This window comes from Ranitomeya variabilis, chromosome 2 (genome assembly GCF_051348905.1).
Source record: "Ranitomeya variabilis isolate aRanVar5 chromosome 2, aRanVar5.hap1, whole genome shotgun sequence".
In the NCBI taxonomy this organism is placed as follows: Eukaryota; Metazoa; Chordata; class Amphibia; order Anura; family Dendrobatidae; genus Ranitomeya; species Ranitomeya variabilis.
Genome location: NC_135233.1, coordinates 143636278 through 143657647, shown reverse-complemented (window position 1 = coordinate 143657647; position 21370 = coordinate 143636278). Strand labels below are relative to the sequence as shown.

Genomic DNA, 21370 nt, shown 5'->3' with positions numbered 1-21370 from the left:
TATGTAACGTGGAATTCCACCTGGTAGGTAGGTCACATATGATGCGATGTTCCGGCAGGCGGTGTCGGCGCTGCAGAGCCGCAATGCGCGCTTTTGCCGTGCTGGAACGCCGCAAGTGAGCACACTCTAGGCGGACCTTGTGCAGCAGTGCATCAAGATCCGGATAGTCCCTCAAAAAACTCTGCACGACCAAATTGAGCACATGTGCCAGACATGGGATGTGAGTGAGGTTGCCGAGGCCCAGAGCTGCCACCAGATTTCGGCCATTATCACACACTACCATGCCTGGCTGGAGATTCGCTGGCACAAACCACACATCGCTCTCCTGCTTGATGGCATTCCAGAGCTCCTGCGCTGTGTGGCTTCGATTCCCCAAATAAATTAATTTCAAGACGGCCTGTTGACGTTTGGCCACGGCTGTGCTCATGTCGGTCGTAACAGGTAAACGTTCATCACGGGTCCATGTGGAGGTGGACTGTGACGGCTCCTGCAGCGATGATTCTGAGGAACTGGTGTAAGAGGAGGAGTCAATGCGTACAGAATGGATTCCTGCAATCCTTGGAGTGGGCAGGACACGTCCTGCGCCACTCGCACGATCTGTACCCGGCTCAACGACATTAACCCAATGGGCAGTGAGGGAAAGGTATCGCCCCTGTCCATGTTGACTGGTCCACGCATCGGTGGTGAGGTGGACCTTGCTACTGACGGCGTTCAGTAGCGCGTGTTTTATGTGTCCCTCCACATGCTTGTGCAGGGCAGGGACAGCTTGCCTGCTGAAGTAAAAGCGGCTGGGCACATTGTACTGTGGGACTGCCAATGACATCAAGTCACGGAAGCTGTCAGTCTCCACCAGCCTGAATGACAGCATTTCCAGTGACAGAAGTTTGGCAATGCCTGCAGTCAGAGCCTGTGCTCGTGGGTGGTTTGACGAGAAAGGCCGCCTTTTCTCCCATGCCTGTACTACCGATGGCTGTAGACTGGGCTGGGAGTGTGTGGATGACTGGGAAAGTGGTGCTGCGGGTGGAATTTCAGCGGGTCTCGGGACAACAGAGCCAGAGGTTCTTCCACGGCGATCCTGGGAGGAAGCCGAACCAGCTGCGTGTGAGCTGGAGGAAGAGGCAACACGAGCTGAAGAGGTGGTAGCTGCCGCTGTTGGTTGGCCTAGCTCTTCAGTGCATTTCTGTAACTCCGCCGCGTGCCTGGTGCGCACATGTTTCCACATATTTGTGGTATTGAGGTTGCTGACACTTTTCCCTCTTTTCACTTTGTGATGACACACCTTGCATTTGACATAGCAAATGTCATCTGCAACTGTGTCAAAAAAGGACCAGGCACTGCAAGTCTTGGGAGCGCCCTTTTTGGCTTTTGGAAGAGACATGCTCCTAACGGGTGCCAAAGCGGAGGCTGCAGGATCCGCAGTCTTCCCCCTCCCTCTCCCTCTTTGGGCCGTACGGGGAATCTCTTCCTCAGAGCTGCTCCCACCACCTTCCTGTCCCTCACGCCAAGATGGGTCAAGGACCTCATCATCTACACTACCCTCTGCCCCCAACTGCTCCTCCTGGGTAGTCTCAGCAGCAGAGCACGCACCAGTAAGTGGCACCTGAGTGTCATCATCAGCTGATGCGGCCTGCGATGTGGTGAACGGAGCCACTGGCCCACCCGCCTCTTCAGAGGAAGAGAGAAAAAGCTGTTGGGCATCACTGCACCCTGCCTCTTCTTCCATTTCTCCAATGCTGCTTGGCTGGCCCCCTGTTTCCAAGCCAAGAGATTCAGAGAACAGAAGTAGAGACGGCTCCTGTCCTGGGCTCTCTGTCTGCCTGGGCAATTTGGCAGGTGGTGAAGAGACAGATGGCTGCTCTCCAGTGCTCTGTGTCTGAGAGGATGTGGCACTAATTGAAGTTGATGCATTAGCTGCCATCCATCCGACAACGGCTTCAATTTGTTCTTCACGCAGCAGCGGTGTACGGCGCTCTGCGACAAAGCTGCGCCTGAATGACTGTTCCCTGGTGAAAGTGGGTGCTGATGAGTCACCGGTGCCCGCAGCAGGCACAGAATCCCCACATCCCCTCCCTGCTCCGCGCCCACAACCACGCCCACGTGCCTTACTCACTGCCTTCTTCATCTTGGTTGACTGATAAAGATAAGCAGAAAAGTACTAACGGCTTTGTGTGCTTATTCCTGAACAACTCCTCCTAACAGGTATAAGAAACACTAATTTTCTAAAGTGTGGACTAGACTTTAATATGAGCTAATGTGGCCTACACAAATGTAAAGTGGTGTCACTGGTGTGTTTGGTGAACTTTATTATTTATCTATTTTTTGGGGGCTGAACTGACAACAGATAGAGCTGCAGTCACACGGAGACCGTGCAGACAGCCGTAAACGGCGCTGCAAGGCCCAAAAACCCTCCTCTACGTTATCCTATGTAGTGTTTTTCCACAAGTTAGCTGGAGACGGGTGGAAAGACACTAATAGGAATTTTTTGAAAAAATGTGCAGCAGCCTGCACTACTTAAAACAAAATGAAAATTGATTTTGCGGTATGACGCAGTGAAGAACCCTGAGCTGGAGACAACCAGGCTATGGCTGCTCACAGACTACAGGGCGAGCTGCAGTCACACGGAGACCGTGCAGACAGCCGTAAACGGCGCTGCAAGGCCCAAAAACCCTCCTCTACGTTATCCTATGTAGTGTTTTTCCAGAAATTAGCTGGAGACGGGTGGAAAGACACTAATAGGATTTTTTTGAAAAAATTAGCAGCAGACTACACTACTTGGAAAAAAAAAAAAAAAAGAACAGTATGAGGCAATGAACCACCCTCCCTGAACTGAATACAACCAGCTATGGATGGCCTATGGCTGCACTCAGACTAGAGAGTGGGCTGCACTCACACACACACACACAGACCTTGCAGATCGCTGTGAAAACAGCGCTACAAGGCAAAAGCAAGGTGAATAGTAGGTGAACACAGCGGTTGCTAAATTAGCCTTTGAAAAGCACAAAGAAGCAAATCGCTATCTCTAAACTGGCCCTCAGTCAGCAAACAGCGTCCTGTCACTAACTGAATTCACAGCAGAGTGAGCGCAAAATGGCGCCAGCGACTTTTAAACTGCATCATGACATCATTTCAGCAGCCAATCACAGCCATGCCAGTAGTTTCATGCCCTCCATGCTGAACAGGATGTGCCCACACTTGGAATCATTCTCATTGGCTGAATTTGTGCAGTTTGAATCTGGGAACTTCCGATTCCGGTATCCGATACGCGGCAAGTATCGGAATCCCGGTATCGGAATTCCGATACCGCAAGTATCGGCCGATACCCGATACTTGCGGTATCGGAATGCTCAACACTAGTTATGTGGCATGCTAACAGAGTTCCTCTAAGTACCCCACATAATAATGCAAATAACTGTGCCCATTATAAAGTTAAATTTTTCTAGATGGTAAAATTGCCCCTAGAAAATATTATTGCCCTGTGCAAGTGCCCTAGAAAACAGTGTCGACATTTTGCCCCTTAGAAAGTAAAAATGCCCTCTTTTCTGCTCTTTGACAGTCATAATATCCTTAGTGTCCCTAGCATTAATACTTCTCAAGTGCCCATTCGACATGTATTGATTTCCTGAGTCCCCCCCACGTACAGTTATGTCCGGAGTTCTCTCATCTATAGCTCCCCTATACACAGTATGATTGCCTCAGAGCTCCCCTATGTACAGTATAATACCCCTACCGTTCTCCTATATATATATTATAATGGCACTGTTGCTTTGCATCACTGGGGTCCTGGGTTCAAATCCAACTAAGGAAAATATCTGCATTCTCCTTGTGTTTGTATGGATTTCCTCCAGGTTCTCCGGGTTCCTCTCACACTCCAAAGACATACTAATAGGGAATTTAGATTGTGAGCCCCGAGTGCCGATAATGTCTGTAAAGAGATGTGGAATTAATGGCACTATATAAATGAGTAAAATAAATAAAAATAAATAAAATGACCCCACAGCTACCCTATGCAGAACATAATATGCACACAGTATCATAACCCCCATTGTTCCCTTATACACAGTATGATGTCTCTACAGCTCCTTATTCTCAGTATAATGCCCCAATGACCCCTACAAACAGCCTTATGCCCTCTACCCTGTATGATGGTCCCAAGAGTAACCCTTACACATTATAATATCCACAAAGCTCTATATACAGTTAGGTCCATATATATTTGGACAGAGACAACATTATTCTAATTTTGGTTATAGACATTACCACAATGAATTTTAAACAAAACGATTCAGATGCAGTTGAAGTTCAGACTTTCAGCTTTCATTTGAGGGTATCCACATTAAAATTGGATGAAGGGTTTAGGAGTTTCAGCTCCTTAATATGTGCCACCCTGTTTTTAAAGGGACCAAAAGTAATTGGACAGATTAAATAATTGTAAATAAAATGTTCATTTCTAGTACTTGGTTGAAAATCTTTTGTTGGCAATGACTGCCTGAAGTCTTGAACTCATGGACATCACCAGATGCTGTGTTTCCTCCTTTTTGATGCTCTGCCAGGCCTTCACTGCGGTGGTTTTCAGTTGCTGTTTGTTTGTGGGCCTTTCTGTCTGAAGTTTAGTCTATAACAAGTGAAATGCATGCTCAATTGGGTTCAGATCAGGTGACTGACTTGGCCATTCAAGAATATTCCACTTCTTTGCTTTAATAAACTCCTGAGTTGCTTTGGCTTTATGTTTTGGGTCATTGTCCATCTGTAGTATGAAACGACAACCAACCAGTTTGGCTGCATTTGGCTGGATCTGAGCACACAGTATGTCTCGGAATACCTCAGAATTAATTCTGCTGCTTCTGTCCTGTGTCACATCATCAATAAACACTAGTGACCCAGTGCCACTGGCAGCCATGCATGCCCAAGCCATCACACTGCCTCCGCCGTGTTTTACAGATGATGTGGTATGCTTTGGATCATGAGCTGTACCACGCCTTCGCCATACTTTTCTCTTTCCATCATTCTGGTAGAGGTTGATCTTGGTTTCATCTGTCCAAAGAATGTTCTTCCAGAACTGTGCTGGCTTTTTTAGATGTTTTTTAGCAAAGTCCAGTATAGCCTTTTTATTCTTGATGCTTATGAGTGGCTTGCACCGTGCAGTGAACCCTCTATATTTACTTTCATGCAGTCTTCTCTTTATGGTAGATTTGGATATTGATACGCCGACCTCCTGGAGAGTGCTGTTCACTTGGTTGGCTGTTGTGAAGAGGTTTCTCTTCACCATGGAGATTATTCTGCGATCATCCACCGCTGTTGTCTTCCGTGGGCACCCAGGTCTTTTTGCATTGATGAGTTCACCAGTGCTTTCTTTCTTTCTCAGGATGTACCAAACTGTAGATTTTGCCACTCCTAATATTGTAGCAATTTCTCGGATGGGTTTTTTCTGTTTTCGCAGCTTAAGGATGGCTTGTTTCACTTGCATGGAGAGCTCCTTTGACCGCATGTTTACTTCACAGCAAAACCTTCCAAATGCAAGCACCACACCTCAAATCAACTCCAGGCCTTTTATCTGCTTAATTCAGAATGACATAATGAAGGGATTGCCCACACCTGTCCATGAAATAGCCTTGGAGTCAATTGTCCAATTACTTTTGGTCCCTTTAAAAACAGGGTGGCACATGTTAAGGAGCGGAAGCTCCTAAACCCTTCATCCAATTTTAATGTGGATACCCTCAAATGAAAGCTGAAAGTCTGAACTTCAACTGCATCTGAATTGTTTTGTTTAAAATTCATTGTGGTAATGTCTATAACCAAAATTAGAAAAAGGTTGTCTCTGTCCAAATATATATGGACCTAACTGTATGCAGTATAATTCCCTAAATCCCTGATATACACAGTATAATATCAAAATGTACCTATATACGATGTGATGGGCCTCACAGTAGTCTTGACACAATGCCCCCATAGCACCCTATACATAGTATTATTCCTCCGTATTTCCCCATTACACAAAATGATGCCCCCACAGTGTATGATGACCCCCTACAAATATTAAAATAAAAAATAAAAATCACCTAAACTTGGATCCTGGCAATTGTCATTGTGCGGGGGTTCGCATAGATGTCAGAATCCCGATGCAACACACCAGCCAAGGATGATGCGACTCTCCAGCCCAGGATTTGTCCAGTGCGGGTCAGTCTGAAATTCTGTAGGCCGCAGGCCTGAAATGACCTTTGACCCTCCCCAAACTTCCTCCCTCCCTCCTTCCCTGTAGCTTAGCTTTTCTACTGTCTGTAATATACTGAATGTCTGAACTTAAAGGGAACCTGTCACTAGGAAGGCACAGTCCAATATGTAACCATCATGTTATAGAGCAGGCAGAGCCAAGCAGACTGACCAAAAGTTTGGTCACACCTTCTCATTTAAAGATTTTTCTGTATTTTCATGACTATGAAAATTTTAAATTCACACTGAAGGCATCCATCAAAACTATGAATTAACACATGTGGAATTATATAACAAAAAAGTGTGAAACAACTTTGGCATGGCTACCACAGCATCTTGCAGCGGCATGCTATTCCATCCTGTTTGCGTTTAGTTGGACCATCATTTATTTTTCAACAGGGCAATGACCCCAAACACACCTCCAGGCTGTGTAAGGGCTATTTGACCAAGAAGGAGAGTGATGGGGTGCTACACCAGATGACCTGGCCTCCACAATCACCAGACCTGAACCCAATTGAGATGGTTTGGGGTGAGCTGGACCGCAGAGTGAAGGCAAAAGGGCCAATAAGTGCTAAGCATCTCTGGGAACTCCTTCAAGATTGTTGGAAGACCATTCCCGGTGACTACCTCTTGAAGCTCATCAAGAGAATGTCAAGAGTTTGCAAAGCAGTCATCAAAGCAAAAGGTGGCTACTTTGAAGAACCTAGAATATAAGACATAATTTCAGTTATTTCACACTTTTTTGTTAAGTATATAATTCCACATGTGTTAATTCATAGTTTTGATGCCTTCAATGTGAATTTACAATTTTCATAGTCATGAAAATACAGAAAAATCTTTAAATGAGAAGATGTGTCCAAACTTTTGGTCTGTTCTGTATATACATAGTTTTGGAAGAAAAAATTAAATATAGCTAACTTGTGATTTATTGATTGAATCCTTTGCTCTTCCTAGGATTTTAGGTCCAGTGGGTGGTCCTATCAGTGATTGACAGCTCTCTATATATGCACCCTTATTCAAAGAAAGATGTCAATCACTGATAGGACCGCCTACTGGACTGAAAATCTCAGAAAGAGCAGAGGCTTAAATAATTACAGCTAATGGTATACTGAGTCTTTTTTCATAAAACTAAATCAATTTACTCTGCTCCCCCTGCTTTATAAAATGGTGCCAGAAGAGTGATCTGCATTTTCCTGGTAACAGGTTCCCTTAAAGTCAAATGATGTCCATGGCTGACTATGTATTGTAACAAGTATCAGTCATTATACATACAGTGAAAGAGAAAGAGAGACATGGCTATTTTTCGCGTTTGTGATATTGAGTACTTCTAAGGGTAATTTCACATTGCATTTTGTCACATGCTTGGTGGCTCCATCGAGGCTTACGTCCAAACTTACCCGCAAATCATAATTCAAGCGTATGTGCTATCGGGGCCATAGACTACAATGGTGCTGACAGAGTGAACGTGCACTCTGATGTGCATCATTTTTGGTGTATACGCTTACTGGAGACAAACACCAAGATGCACGTGGGGGTTCAGATGTAAGCCACGACAGGGCCACCGATCTGGTGACAAAATGTGCCAGAACAAAGAGAGACAGCCAATGCATAAAAATATGCACACCTGCTGGATATTTACAAAAAATGCAAAACTTTATTATGCCAATAGCAAGGACACACAAGAAAATATAAAATCTATTAAAACCATAGAAACATAACACCCTTCCCCATATAGAGGGGTCAAAAATAATACTCCTGTATATAGAATTATAAACCTGGACATAGCAAACTATGCAAAATGATGGCTAAGAATGAGATATCACAATAACCACCATGCATATATAATGGCTATAAGTGCAACAAGACAATGTATGAATATCCAGAAAGACAATCCAACTTATATTTAAGACCAGATGAGTGCGTCCCCAATCCGTCACACATGAGTTGCCACTACATACATGTTATAGAGCAATGCCCAGGCAGAGTAGAAGCCCTGATGGAGTAGAGAGAAATATGCCGAAACGGGGTATTTCAATGATGGAGATAGTAGGATAGAAGCGGCTAGCAGTATGCTAGGTATAGTTACCGTGCAAAGCACAAATAGTGATCAGCATGCCCCGTGGATGGCTAAATCATAGGTGATTCAGCCCCAAAAATAGGCTGAATCTATAGATATGCATAGCAGCACTTGTGCAAGAGAAGAGAAACTCCAAGAATGGCAGGGCTAAAAATGGAGAGGGGAAGAGTGTGGGAAAATCCCACGCGTATCGCTGCGTCTAGGCAGCTTCGTCAGGGAAAGTGAATCCGCTGTAGAGAGTGTCCGCTCTATATAGCGGCATTGATTATGAAATCAAATACCGGTGTCAGAAGATCTTGCCGGCAGACCGGAAGAGAGGGTGGATGCAGGTGATGTACCTACGAGAGCACGGTAGAGACAAAAAGGGGGAGAATCGCGCATGCGCAGGGAATAGGGAATAAGGTAAGAGGACGCAGGCAAGCGCAGTGTGCGGCCGCACACCAAATGGGAGGGCGCATGCGTAGTGGGGAGGGACGGAGACATGGCTGTGAAAGGAGAGGGACATAAAGTGTAACATGGCACAATTGAGGGGAATCATAGAAAGGTGTGTGTAACAATACTGATCCATAAAGAAATAAGGCCTGGCTGATGCCCCAGGACACCTACAGAAGCGCTGTAAGAAAATATAGATCATAATACACAGTGTGCAACCATAATAGCAAAATGACAGCATGTGGATGCACCCTGACATACACAATCTTTTTGGGGGATCTATCATTATACGATCAGTCAGCAGACAGTGATCTTTTGAACGCCCTTCATTACCAATTATTGTTTTACATATAAATTAGTTGCTATCTTGAAAATGAGCCTCAGGCTAAAGCCCTAAACTCTACTGCAAACGAAACCTGATATTCCCAGAAGTCCTTTATCACAAACCAAACAAGAGATTTTAAGCATTTGGCATTTTCTATAGATAGTGGGGGAGGTACACTCTTCAGGGAGGTTTACATGGTCTGGAGTAAAGTCTGAGCTGAAAGAAAAGAACAATAGTATAAAAGACAAGTTCAATTTACATTTGCTAAATCCCACAGGTTCCCAGTGAAAAGGAGATTCATATGGTATGTAAAGAAAGTTCAAAAGATAAGGGGGAAGGTCTTTGGTTTGGAAATGCTAATGCCTCATGAAGTAATGCACTGGATGGAGGATCAGGGTGAGTCATAGTTAAGCCACCTTGGGGTTTTGAACAATTTAAAGCCCTCTCCATGGGGTCTGGGGCTGGCAGACAATAGGGCAGGGTGGGGTTGGAGGAAGGGGGAGTGTTGTGGTGCAGTCAGGCAGCTCACAGTCAGGAAAGTTAAAGGGGTGTGAAGGAAGCTCCACTCTCATTTCACACATCCCTCCAAGAACAGCACAGGGACAACACTGGGATGTTATGCACTTTCTTCCCAATAGCTGGATTGTGCTATAAGCTAAGCTTCACAGGACATCTGCTGCCTGCTCTAACCTAGGATACAGCTGCTACCACTACTACTACTCCTGGCAGCAACACACAGGACAGAGCTGCTGTGGTATTAGGATAAGGATCTCACAGAGGACACATTATGCTTGGCACAATTACATTAACTGGTAAGACCTATATACATTTCATCACGATCAGTTTGGGCTAGAGGTGACATTTCCAGGGATAATGTGATGAATGCTATGTGCAGCCTTTGCTATTACATGTTACAGAGTTTCTAGGAAAAGGAAAAGTTTTCATAACTTTTTCTGTTCTATAGTAAGGAGTATAATCTATTTGTTCAGCCTAGAATATGAATAGATCTGCTTCTTATTGAGACTTCATTTATTCTATTTATTCTAATACAATATTGATAGCAAAAGTAATATTGTATGTCTGCTATATTAATTCATAATATTTATTTTTTGTTTGTGAAAAGTTTCCCGTTATTGCTTCCATGTACTGCAGTCATTGGAAGTTTAGGATAGGTGTGTCTCCACTGCATTAGCTGCATGTTTCTTCAGATTGCTACAATGTATAACGTGACAATTATTTAAGACATTTTTCTAATGATCTTAGAGATCTAAGTTGATCACATTTCATCATTTTGCTGCCATAGATCTACCAGCTACATGTGGGGTGGGGGAGAACATAATAAAATACATAATACAGGGAAATTGGAGATTATATAAAATGTAAGGTTTCTAAGTAATAAAAGAAAGGATGATGTGTTAGTTTTAATTATTGCTTTTACATTTCACAAAAAATAACATTCTTCATTTATTGATGAAGCTCTAATGCAATATCCATTACAACCCTCAAATACTGGAAATGCGTTTGCAGAGAGAATCTTTAGTGAAGTCCAAGGATCCATCTAAGAACATATTCCTTAAATGGATCCAGTATGTAACAATATGTAGCACATTTACCTAGTAAATAACTGGGAACTATAGGGTTAACTCTCAGGATTTGGTGTCTTCTTACTGATATTAGTCAGCAGCTGCCACTGTCCTGTGCTGTCTGACAATGAAATTCATGTGTAAGTGATCCTACTTCAATTCCCCAGGGAAACCTTCCAATTTAACCCACTCATGTTTACAGCCAGTGCTTTTGGTTAAAAATAGCAGAAATTTTTAAGGTCTTCTTTATTAACATGGCTAATTTCCTAAAGCATTATTTTCATGCCATAACATTTTATTAATAACACTTCGTAGATTCTACTAGTACAATGATTTGTCTGCTGTAATAGCATACTCTGTGTTTCCCAACACGTCATTGTCCTATACAGTTAAGAATCTCATTCCTGGCAGAGGCTCAGGGAGGGGTCCCAGTTCCCTTCTGTGGGAAGTCTGTACTGGGAAAGTGTAATCCCACTCAGTTGTGAAGAGCTGGGTTCCTTTCTTAGAGGTGGCTTTCTAGTTTGGTTCATGGACACAGTAGCAAGGTCTACTTCATACTGAGCCTTTATTACTTCCTAACTTGGAATGTGGAGGAGTCAGTAAAGATATCCCTGAAGGGAATTAATGAATGTAGGAAGGTTTTGGTATTGCTAATATTTTGCACAGGTTTCAACCTTCCATTTAGAGAGTGTGATCTGATATAAGATGACTGGAATGGTAGTCAACTATGCATATGATCAGGCGTGTCTGTCAATCTTTAGGTCTCTTGATCTGTCTCTTGATCTGTCTCTTGATCTGTCTCTCGATCTGTCTCTCGATCTGTCTCTCGATCTGTCTCCCGATCTGTCTCTGAAATCTATTACACCTTTATAATCCCCGATCTATCTTCTTTGTAAGTCATCCCAATGATATTTTATAGCTCCGTATATCTGACTCTGGTGCTTCATGTGTCGAGTTTTTCATCCATTAGAATTTAGATCATTTTTAGAACATCATCCGAATCTATATTACCACTTAAAATATTTAGTCTAACTTGTTTCACACACTAGAACTTTTCTTTTTAAGCTTTTGGAGAATTTCTGGATCCTGTTTCATTTAATTTACAAAGATTTCTATATTAGAATGAATGAAATGATGTCTGAAACAAAATGCAACCTATAAACTCTTGTAAAAAAAACAACTGTGGAAGTAGTGATGCAGTTATTTTTTGACAAGCCTCAACAAACTGTGTATGAAATAAGCCTGTTGTAGCCACCCTGTACTTTTCATTATGTAAATTGGTTCTGCAAGTACACTACTTACTAACAAAGTTATGAAAAAAAGGTTTTTAATATGTTATATATATATATATATATATATATATATATATATATATATATATATATATAGCAAATGTGTTATCTCTGTATAAATACTTGGGCTTAGGCTTGCCATATACATTGAATTTGTCTCTCAAAGTTTTTCTCTTGTGCATTTGTTTTGGCAAGTTACTTTGAATGAAGAAGTATAAGTTGCTCTACGCATATCTGATTCTGCTTTTCTTGGGTAAAGTATAGGATTGGGAAGACTGAAATCTAATAATAGGCATAAGATTATTATAGATGTTTAGGAACTGCTGGAGGGTCCCTGCCACACCCTGTTCAGTACATTAATTACACTTGATCATTTTCTGATTTTCCCCAGCCATATGAATATCTATTTGAGAAAAAATTATTTTCTGTCACATACAGCTAATTATGTGGGAAGGTAATGGGCTGGCTTCAATGAACAATCTGAGACGATAGAGTTTCAACCTGTACAAGGAACAGCCCAGTCTGATTGCTTAGTAATCCTTCCATACATTCAATTTTTGCATTAGATTGTTAATGCTGTAATTGCTGCCCCAGAGGTGAAACTCAGTTTGCCTTAACAATAAATAATTAAATGAACCTCCCCAAATTAGAAAATGTCCATTCCGGTTGCAGCAGCGTTAGTGAAACAGGACACTTATTCATCACATGGGGCAGCACCCATTGTGTCTCTTGTAGGTGTGTTCTATCATAGAAATCCCATGTCGGATAATTCTGAATGAACTTATTGATACATGGGTGTGAGGAAATGCTCTAATACATCATGGTTAGTGCTCATCAATGTTTCCTTGTATGACAAGAATGTTGTTGATGCGTAGCTGCTGGAGATGCAGAATGTGTATTACAGTTCTTTATTAAAAAGGAAATCGTTTGCAGAAGAGGAAGTCTCCCATGGCTATCCCAACCCTTGGTGGCCATTAATAAGATTTGCTTCTTTTGAAGCTGTTTGCTTAAGCTGAAATGCAAACACACAACAGGGCCAGACACTTGGGTTGGAATAGAAACACAAATCATTTGGCCACTTTGTAGTGAGAAGTCAGGTATGTACACATTGCAAGGGGCCTGCTCCTAATCTTGTTTCCTGTGCAGCTCATGAATAGTATCTTAGCACTTGTACAGCAATTCTTCTTCTTCAGATAAATGATTATTGCTTTGTAAAGAACTACATTTAAGTTGGCCAAACACATTAGATAGATGGCAATCGAATATTCGGCAGACAGCTATTTATCCCAATTCCATCTTACACCGGAATACTCAGTTTGGACAAGCACTCTTGTGTTCTCCATGAGAAAGGTTGAAAGCCATCTATGGACACAACACCCAGCAGCTTATCTTAAGAACAATTCAATCAGCACTCTGAAATTGGGCATACAAGATGGACATCTTTTCTCAGGAGACCATTGGTCAAATCTGTTGATATCGACGGGTTCAGCCAACCTTAGTATAATGTCTATGGGGGCCCTAACTGCCCTCCAAACAAGGATCTTTGACGGGAGGTCCCATACACATGATGTTGGTTAAATCGTTGGGTTCGACCACATCACAAAAATAACTTTTTTTCTTAACCTCTGGTTAGATTGCTTATCAAAGTTTTAGAATTTTTTTTGCAGCAGAAGCTAGCTTAATGCAGGATAAATGTGAACTTGGTGAATCCTAACATCATTCTGTATTTTAATGTAATACATGAATGCTTTTTAGTCAACACTTTATCACTGGTTATATATACCAGATTCCTTGATAGGGCATTGATCCAGGGAACTAGTCTGATTGCCGTATGTGGAGTCGGGAAGGAATTTTTTTCCCCAATGTGGAGCTTACTTTTTGCCACATGGGTTTTTTTTTTGCCTTCCTCTGGATCAACATGTTAGGGCATGTTAGGTTAGGCTATGGGTTGAACTACATGGACTTAAAGTCTTCCTTCAACCTTAATAACTATGTTACTATGTTACTGTCATCTTATTGAAATTAATAGAGTTGAGCAGAAAGATTCTCTTATCCTTGGTTGGGCAGCAATGTACATAGTCCATGTCTGCTGGATCAGAACACTGCTTATGTTCTTCTACCTGCCAATATCCCCAACACCTCTTCATTAGTAAGCTCTGCGCGACATCATAACATGGATGCATTCATTTGAGAGGGGAGGGTAAAACGATGTCACACATAATTATGCTTGATTGTAGTGGAGTTTGTTGTAACAATATTTTAATCTGGTAGTATGTTTTTTACAATAGCCGGCAGCCAAATGCTCATTCAATACAGTTATCTCTTCTGACCTGCCTCAATGAAGGGTAAATGTGTTTTCAATATGTGAAGGGGAGTACAGCTGGGCATACACATTAGAAAACTGTTGAACACTTGTTTAGCCTACAGAGATCTCCGGATCCCTCATACTCTGAAGGGAACACAACTGCCCAATTCTTATCTTCCCACAGATTAGAGAATTTCCCATATATATGAAAGGGTTTGTCCTGGATTTATATATTGATCTGATTGGATAGGGTCCATCAACTTGCACCCCCATTGATCAGCTTTTATTTTCTCCAGTGTCAGTCAAAGGTAAACCATACATGGGATCTTTACAATGGAGCTTTGTATATTGCTTTGTAGCTAGCCTCTTTCAGCAACTGCAAGTTATCTTCCATTCACTTGAATAGGAGATAAGCTGCAGTAACTGACAGTGGCTACTAAATGATAAAGGACCCCCGCGATGTTCCAGCTCCCTACATTGAATATAACGGTCACTAGGGGTGTCAAGTCTAAGATCTCAACCAATCTGATATTGGTTAACTATCCTGTGGATAGGTCATCAATATGTTAGTCCTGAACAATCACTTTCTTCAAACTTATGATAACCTACTTGCAGAATAATTTATAGATCATAAAGTATGCACATTCAAAAAACAGCTATATAAACCTGTAAGAAAATTGTGTCACACTATTGAATATGATAAAATAAAGTTTTTATTCTTTTCAAAACAAAACAAAAATCAGATAAATATTATAAAACCAGGGAAATACATAAAAATTAGATATCCATGGGTTGGTAAATACAAACAAGAGAGTTAGTTCAACATCAATATAACAATTAATGGGTACAAAACGCAGTGTATAAATATATAAAAATATATTCTTAAATAAATTTCAATCTGTAATCCCACAAGTGATTATCTAAAGCACACATGTGTAAATAATAACCCAACTGGATATTGATCCATTCCAGTATTAACCCAAAATAATCAAAAGCCGTCCTCCACAGCCTAATCTACATGATAAGAAGAAAATATCCTTACCCATAAAAAACCATGGATGTCTACTTTTTATGTACTTCCCTGGCTTTATTATATTTATCTGATTTTTTTTGTTTTAAAATGAATTAATAAAAACTATGGTCTTTATTTTATCATATTCAGTAGTGTGACACAACTTTCTTATAGGTTTATATACACTTTAAATGTATGGTTTTTTCATTTAAACTGAGTATTTCCCCCAAATGTTTCTGCTCCACTGATTCAGGAACAGTTTTTCTTCTGTGCCCCTCTGTTCCAATGTTATGCCTTCCAGAAATAAAGATGCAGATTTTTCCTTGAAACACAAGAGCTTATACCATAGAACTCCTATGGGTGTTCACCTTTTCTCCTCTGACACTGTCTGAACAAAATACGGTCAAGCCCAGTTGTTGAAGGTAAAATTGTCACCATTATTACAAAGGAAGCAAAGCTTTGCAATGGAGGGAATCAAAAGAAAAAAAAACTGTTCCAGAATGAGTGGAGCCGCGGCAAATGGAGGATGTCCATAGTTTAAATTAAAAAAAAAAATCAAGTGAAAGGTCCTCGTTAAGAACAGAAGGACCTGGTATGTTGAATTTTAACACACCTGATCCTTTTATTCTTAAAAGAAATAAGCCATATCTTTCAACAAGGGAGTTTGGCACCACCAGACACATTAGATGGTAAGCCTATTTTTTCCAAAGTCAGCTGATTACGCTGTGATTCAACTAGAGCGATTGGCCACCTTAAGGCTCAGTGTATAACGTGAAAAAGTCTGTAGAACTCTTTTTTTGCACGTGGTTTAATATGCCTGGATGCGTTATAGTGCTTCTGTTTTACTTTTGATCATTAATACTATGAGCCACTTCATAAAAATCTTGTTTCTCATAAAGTCTTTACAAACCTCGCTTTACAGGTGTCACCTTCCAGTTGAACCTACCCACTTGCTTTATATAACTATTCATGCAGGAACACCCAGAGAACGTTAGCAAAGGTCCAACCATAAGGTATAGCTGAGCATAAATTGCCTGGAGCACACAAAACGGTTTAGCGGATAGGATAATGGATCGATTCTAATTTTACTCTGCACATGCCTGAGTCCCATAGCATTTGGAATGCATTTTGAGCAAAATTAAATTTATTGTCCCAGAGTAGTAACATAACCACTAGTCAAATAATATTGAAAAATATTATCATTCTGGGCAGCCTGTTACCTTCAATGATATAAAACATAAGAACGGAATGTCATGTAAAGTATATGTAGAAAACACAAAGGATGGCTGAAAAAATGCTCGGTTTGCAAAATGTGGTCTGCGTAAAGGGCTTAAGAGGGTCCAAGGAGAGAGAACTTGGGTGTGTACATAGCATATCTGATCAATGTAGAATGCTGGGAATTTTTGGAGTAGGTCCAGTTTAGCTGTAGGAATCCCATGGGAGAATTGTCAACCAGCTCCAGATGTCGACAGGGATGACTTTAAGCACATGGAGTTCTTTACATTCAAACTGTTACATCCCTGAAAACTTTTTACATCCCAGAAAACTTTTTACATCTTTCAGATTTAACCCTCTCATTCACTTAGTTATTTCAATTTATTTTCCTTTGGAAAATATTTAGAATTGAGGGTCCTCAGTGGTTGATACCTTTTGATGGCTAACTGAAAAGATGGAAACAAATTGCAAGCTTTCGAGACTAGTCAGGTCTCTTCATCAGGGATAGGCTAATACAAAATCTGAAGAATCACATATTTATGCACAACACAGCAAAGAAATAATGCAATAGATAAGACAAGTGACGTGAAGCCAAACTATCATTATGGGAGAGAGATAAACAGTGGTGTCCATAAATATTGGAACAGTTCATAGATAACGAGTGTGAAAGTTTTATTGTCCTCTGATGGGGTCTGGTTCTGTGCTGTGATGCCCCCACAAAGTCTGAGGAGAAACCAAATCAGGGACTAGATGCTGAAATAAAATGCATCAAATGTATTTATTTATAGGGGTCTCCCAATCTTAAACATATATAGCCCGCAAGCTTGATTTGGTGTGAATATCTCCGTGATTACCTTAATTTTATGGACAAAAGGCTTCCTATTAACCCAATTCCCTCATTTCTGTCTGCACTCATTTGTATAAACTGCCAAAACCACACACTGTTCGAGAACACTGCCTTACCAATTGCTGGTTTGAACAGGAACAGGTCATTGCAGATTTCTATTATAACCTTGATTGTACCTATCCACATCCTTACAAATGAGGTTTCTGCAACCCTTTTACATGCATCAGTAGTGAATCAGGATCCATGTGGAAATTTGGTGCTACCGCAGAAGAGAATCCACTGAGGAAATAAGCAGCAATCTACTTATTTCCTCCAGACTCTGCACAGAAAAAACAAAGATTAGCACTATTAAACAGCAATTGGGCTAATCCTTATGCGGAACTGTAGCAGATTTGTACCGGTGCTATCGAAAGTTCAGGCATGAATCTCTGCTGCTGAAGATACTTGTTAGATTTTAATCCTTTATGTGATCATATGCTCATACTGTACTTCAATAAGGTGTTATAAATGAACATTACCCATTTGTACTATCATTAACGTACAATTGAAGTCGGATGCTTTGTCATTGCAAAAAATAGGACTTGTTAACCGGTCCATTATTTTGTCCCATTTATGTCATAAAACATATTTCTAATGAAATACAGCACTATTCCGAAGTTTAACAGTACACATAACATTAAGGGTTATCGATAATTTACTGTCATAAAATGTGTAATAGGTGGAAAAAGGTTGAACTTGTTGGACCTAGGTCTTTTTCCAACCTACGTAACTACTGTATGTAACAGCATTTTATACTGGACTGACAGTGGAGCTGTCACTAAATAGTTAACTAAAAGTAATGTGCAGATTTTGTTGTAGGCATCTCTAGGTCACAGTCAACCCAATTCTCTTTAGCAACTTAGTTGTATACAGTGGTAACAGTCTGTATAGGGACTTGTTCAATGGTAGTGGTACAGCTGAAATCCAACCCCAAACAAAACCCCAACAACAACTTCTCAGGTCATCCAAATCATCTTTGCATCTCTATTTTGGTATGTTTTTTTTCTATACAAGAAATATCATTTTTTTGTAAAATAGTAAAATAAAGTGTTTAGTTAGGCTTTCCTTCTATCCTTTTAACTAGTACACTTAGACTCAGTTGCTAGCTTTACACTTTGGGCAGCCAGTGATGTTCTTAATTTTTGGATATTTATATTTTTCTCTTTCCTTTATAAAAGGTTTTGCACCTTCATGCTATGCGTATTTGACATAATACAGACCAAAAAAATCTGCAGACTGTTATAGAAAAAATATGACCATTTTTATTTCCTTTTCACATCTAAGTCTGTGGCTGGGCTCAAACGAGCGTAGATCTTCTCATGGAAGAGAGAATCTGATAGGTTATGTAAATAACTCTTGGCTAGAACTCTCATCAGAGTGTGATCCGAGTGTCAGCTTAGTGTGATCTGATTTTCTTGGATGAGAGAATAGTAGCACAGGTGCGGAGAAGATGGAGAGCAAGATTTCTCCATCTTCTCCATTGTGTAAAGGTACCTTCACACGAAACGACTTTGTAACGATATCGCTAGCGATCCGTGACGTTGCAGCATCCTCGCTAGCAATATCGTTTCGTTTGACACGCAGCAGCGATCAGGATCCTGCTGTGATGTCGCTGGTCGCTGAATAAAGTCCAGAACTTTATTTGGTCGTCCGATCGCCGTGTATCGTTGTGTTTGAAAGCAAAAGCAACGATACCAGCGATGTTTTACACTGGTAACCAGGGTAAACATCGGGTTACTAAGCGCGGGGCCGCGCTTAGTAACCCGATGTTTACCCTGGTTACCAGCGTAAAAGTAAAAAAAACCAAACAGTACATACTCACCTGCGCGTCCCCCAGTGTCTGCTTCCTGACACTGAGCGCCGGCCCTAAAGTGAAAGTGAAAGCACAGCGGTGACGTCACCGCTGTGCTGTTAGGGCCGGAGCTCAGTCAGTGTCAGGAAGCAGACGCTGGGGGATGCGCAGGTGAGCATGTACTGTTTGTTTTTTTTACTTTTACGCTGGTAACCAGGGTAAACATCGGGTTACTAAGCGCGGCCCTTCGCTTAGTAACCCAATGTTTACCCTGGTTACCCGGGGACTTCGGCATCGTTGGTCGCTGGAGAGCTGTCTGTGTGACAGCTCCCCAGCGATCAAACAGCGACGCTGCAGCGATCGGCATCGTTGTCGCTATCGCTGCAGCGTCGCTTCGTGTGAAGGTACCTTAAGTCTGCTGAAATCAGACTTCACTCACACATAGAATTGAATGAGTGGATGCCATCTAATTTGTTCAGCAACTCACAGCATGCTATTCGGTATGAGAAAAAACGCTGATTAGCACTACTCCATAAAATAATCTTGGTCCGAGTGCTAACCGATAAAATATTAGATCGTACTCGTCTGATGCATATGCTCGTGTGAGCGAGACCTGAAAGGTAAAATACAATTTTATTTTCCACTCTTACTCCCTCCTCCCTTTTACCACCCCAAGTCACACTTACTACATGGTTACCAAAATAGAAGTTTGTAGGATGAGCACAAATATTTTAGGCATATTTCCAAACTCCAATGATCTTTCTAGGATGGACTGGATTACTCTATGAAAGAGGACATTATTATTATTATTATTTATTACTATATTGCCATTTATTCCATGGCACTTTACATGTGAAAAGGGGTATACATAGTTTTAAACGAGTACAGTAATCTTAGTCAATAAAAGTCAGTCACAATTAGTATAGAGGAGAGGGCCCTACCCGCAAGGGTTCATAGTCTACAAGGGATGGGTGCGGATGCAATAGGCGAGGGCAGAGCTGGTTGTGCAGCGGTTTGGTGGATTGGTGGTTACTGTAGCTTGTAGGTTTGTCAAAAGATGTAGGTCTTCAGGTTCCTTTTGAAGGTTTCCACAGTTGGGGAGAGTCTGATATGTTGTGGTAGAGAGTTCCAGAGTATGGGGGATGTGTGAGAGAAATCATCACCAGTATATGTTCTCAAAAAGTGAAGTCTTCAACCCAAAGTACCGTATTTTTCGGCATAGAAGACGCACCGTCCTATAAGACGCACCCCAAATTTGGGGTGAAAAATGCAGAAAAAAGATTTTTTTATAAGATGGGGTCCGTCTTATTGTCTGAATTTAAGATCTCTTACCTGAGGGCAGGCAGTGGCAGAGCAGGGTCACAGGAGGCATGGTGGTGGCAGAGGTGAGGTGATGCTGAGGTGCGGTGGGATGATCACACATAATGCCCCTATGGATCACACATAACGCCACTATCCATCACACATAACGCCCCTATGGATCACACATAATGCCACTATGGATCAAACATAATGCCACTATTGATCACACATAACACCAATATTCATCACACATAATGTCACTATCGATCACACATATTGCCACTATGGATCACACATAACACCACTTGAGTGCAGCCAACGTATTGATTTTATAGAGATGCACTGATCAGAAATTAAAGTTTAAAAAGCATTTAAAAAAATCAGAAAACATTCGCCAGCTTTCCACGGCTCCAGAATGCCACGTCCAGTTCTGCAGTGATATGCCAATGTTGGGTACTCCACCGCTGACAACCCTTGTGCCTGGCTGGCGCGGTTGTCAGCCTGCTCCTTAAGGCCCCGTCTCACATAGCGAGATCGCTAGCGAGATCGCTGCTGAGTCACAAGTTTTGTGACGCAACAGCGACCTCCATAGCGATCTCGCTATGTGTGACACGTACCAGCGATCAGGCCCCTGCTGCGAGATCGCTGGTCGTGTCGGAATGGCCTGGACCTTTTTTTGGTCGTTGAGGCCCCGCTGACATTGCTGAATCGGTGTGTGTGACACCGATCCAGCGATGTCTTCACTGGTAACCAGGGTAAACATCGGGTTACTAAGCGCAGGGCCGCGCTTAGTAACCCGATGTTTACCCTGGTTACCAGCGTAAATGTAAAAAAAAACAAACAATACATACTCGCCTTCTGATGTCCGTCAGGTCCCTTGCCGTCTGCTTCCTGCTCTCACTGACTGCCGGCCGTACAGTGAGAAGTGAGAGCACAGCAGTG

The 21370-nt window shown here is 41.7% G+C and overlaps 1 protein-coding gene across 2 annotated transcripts in view; it reads left to right on the top strand.

Annotated features, from left to right (window-relative positions):
* Window positions 1–21370, top strand: part of AKAP12 (A-kinase anchoring protein 12) — a 226705-nt gene that overhangs the window by 179053 nt on the left and 26282 nt on the right. The window contains exon 1 of one of the 2 annotated variants that reach the window (XM_077283051.1): window positions 9505–9853. The exons of the other annotated variant lie outside the window; for it this stretch is intronic. Coding sequence (XP_077139166.1) covers window positions 9829–9853 — 25 coding nt within the window. The 5' untranslated portion in view covers window positions 9505–9828. Of the gene's footprint in view, window positions 1–9504; window positions 9854–21370 lie in introns of those variants that run through there. 2 annotated transcript variants of the gene reach the window in all.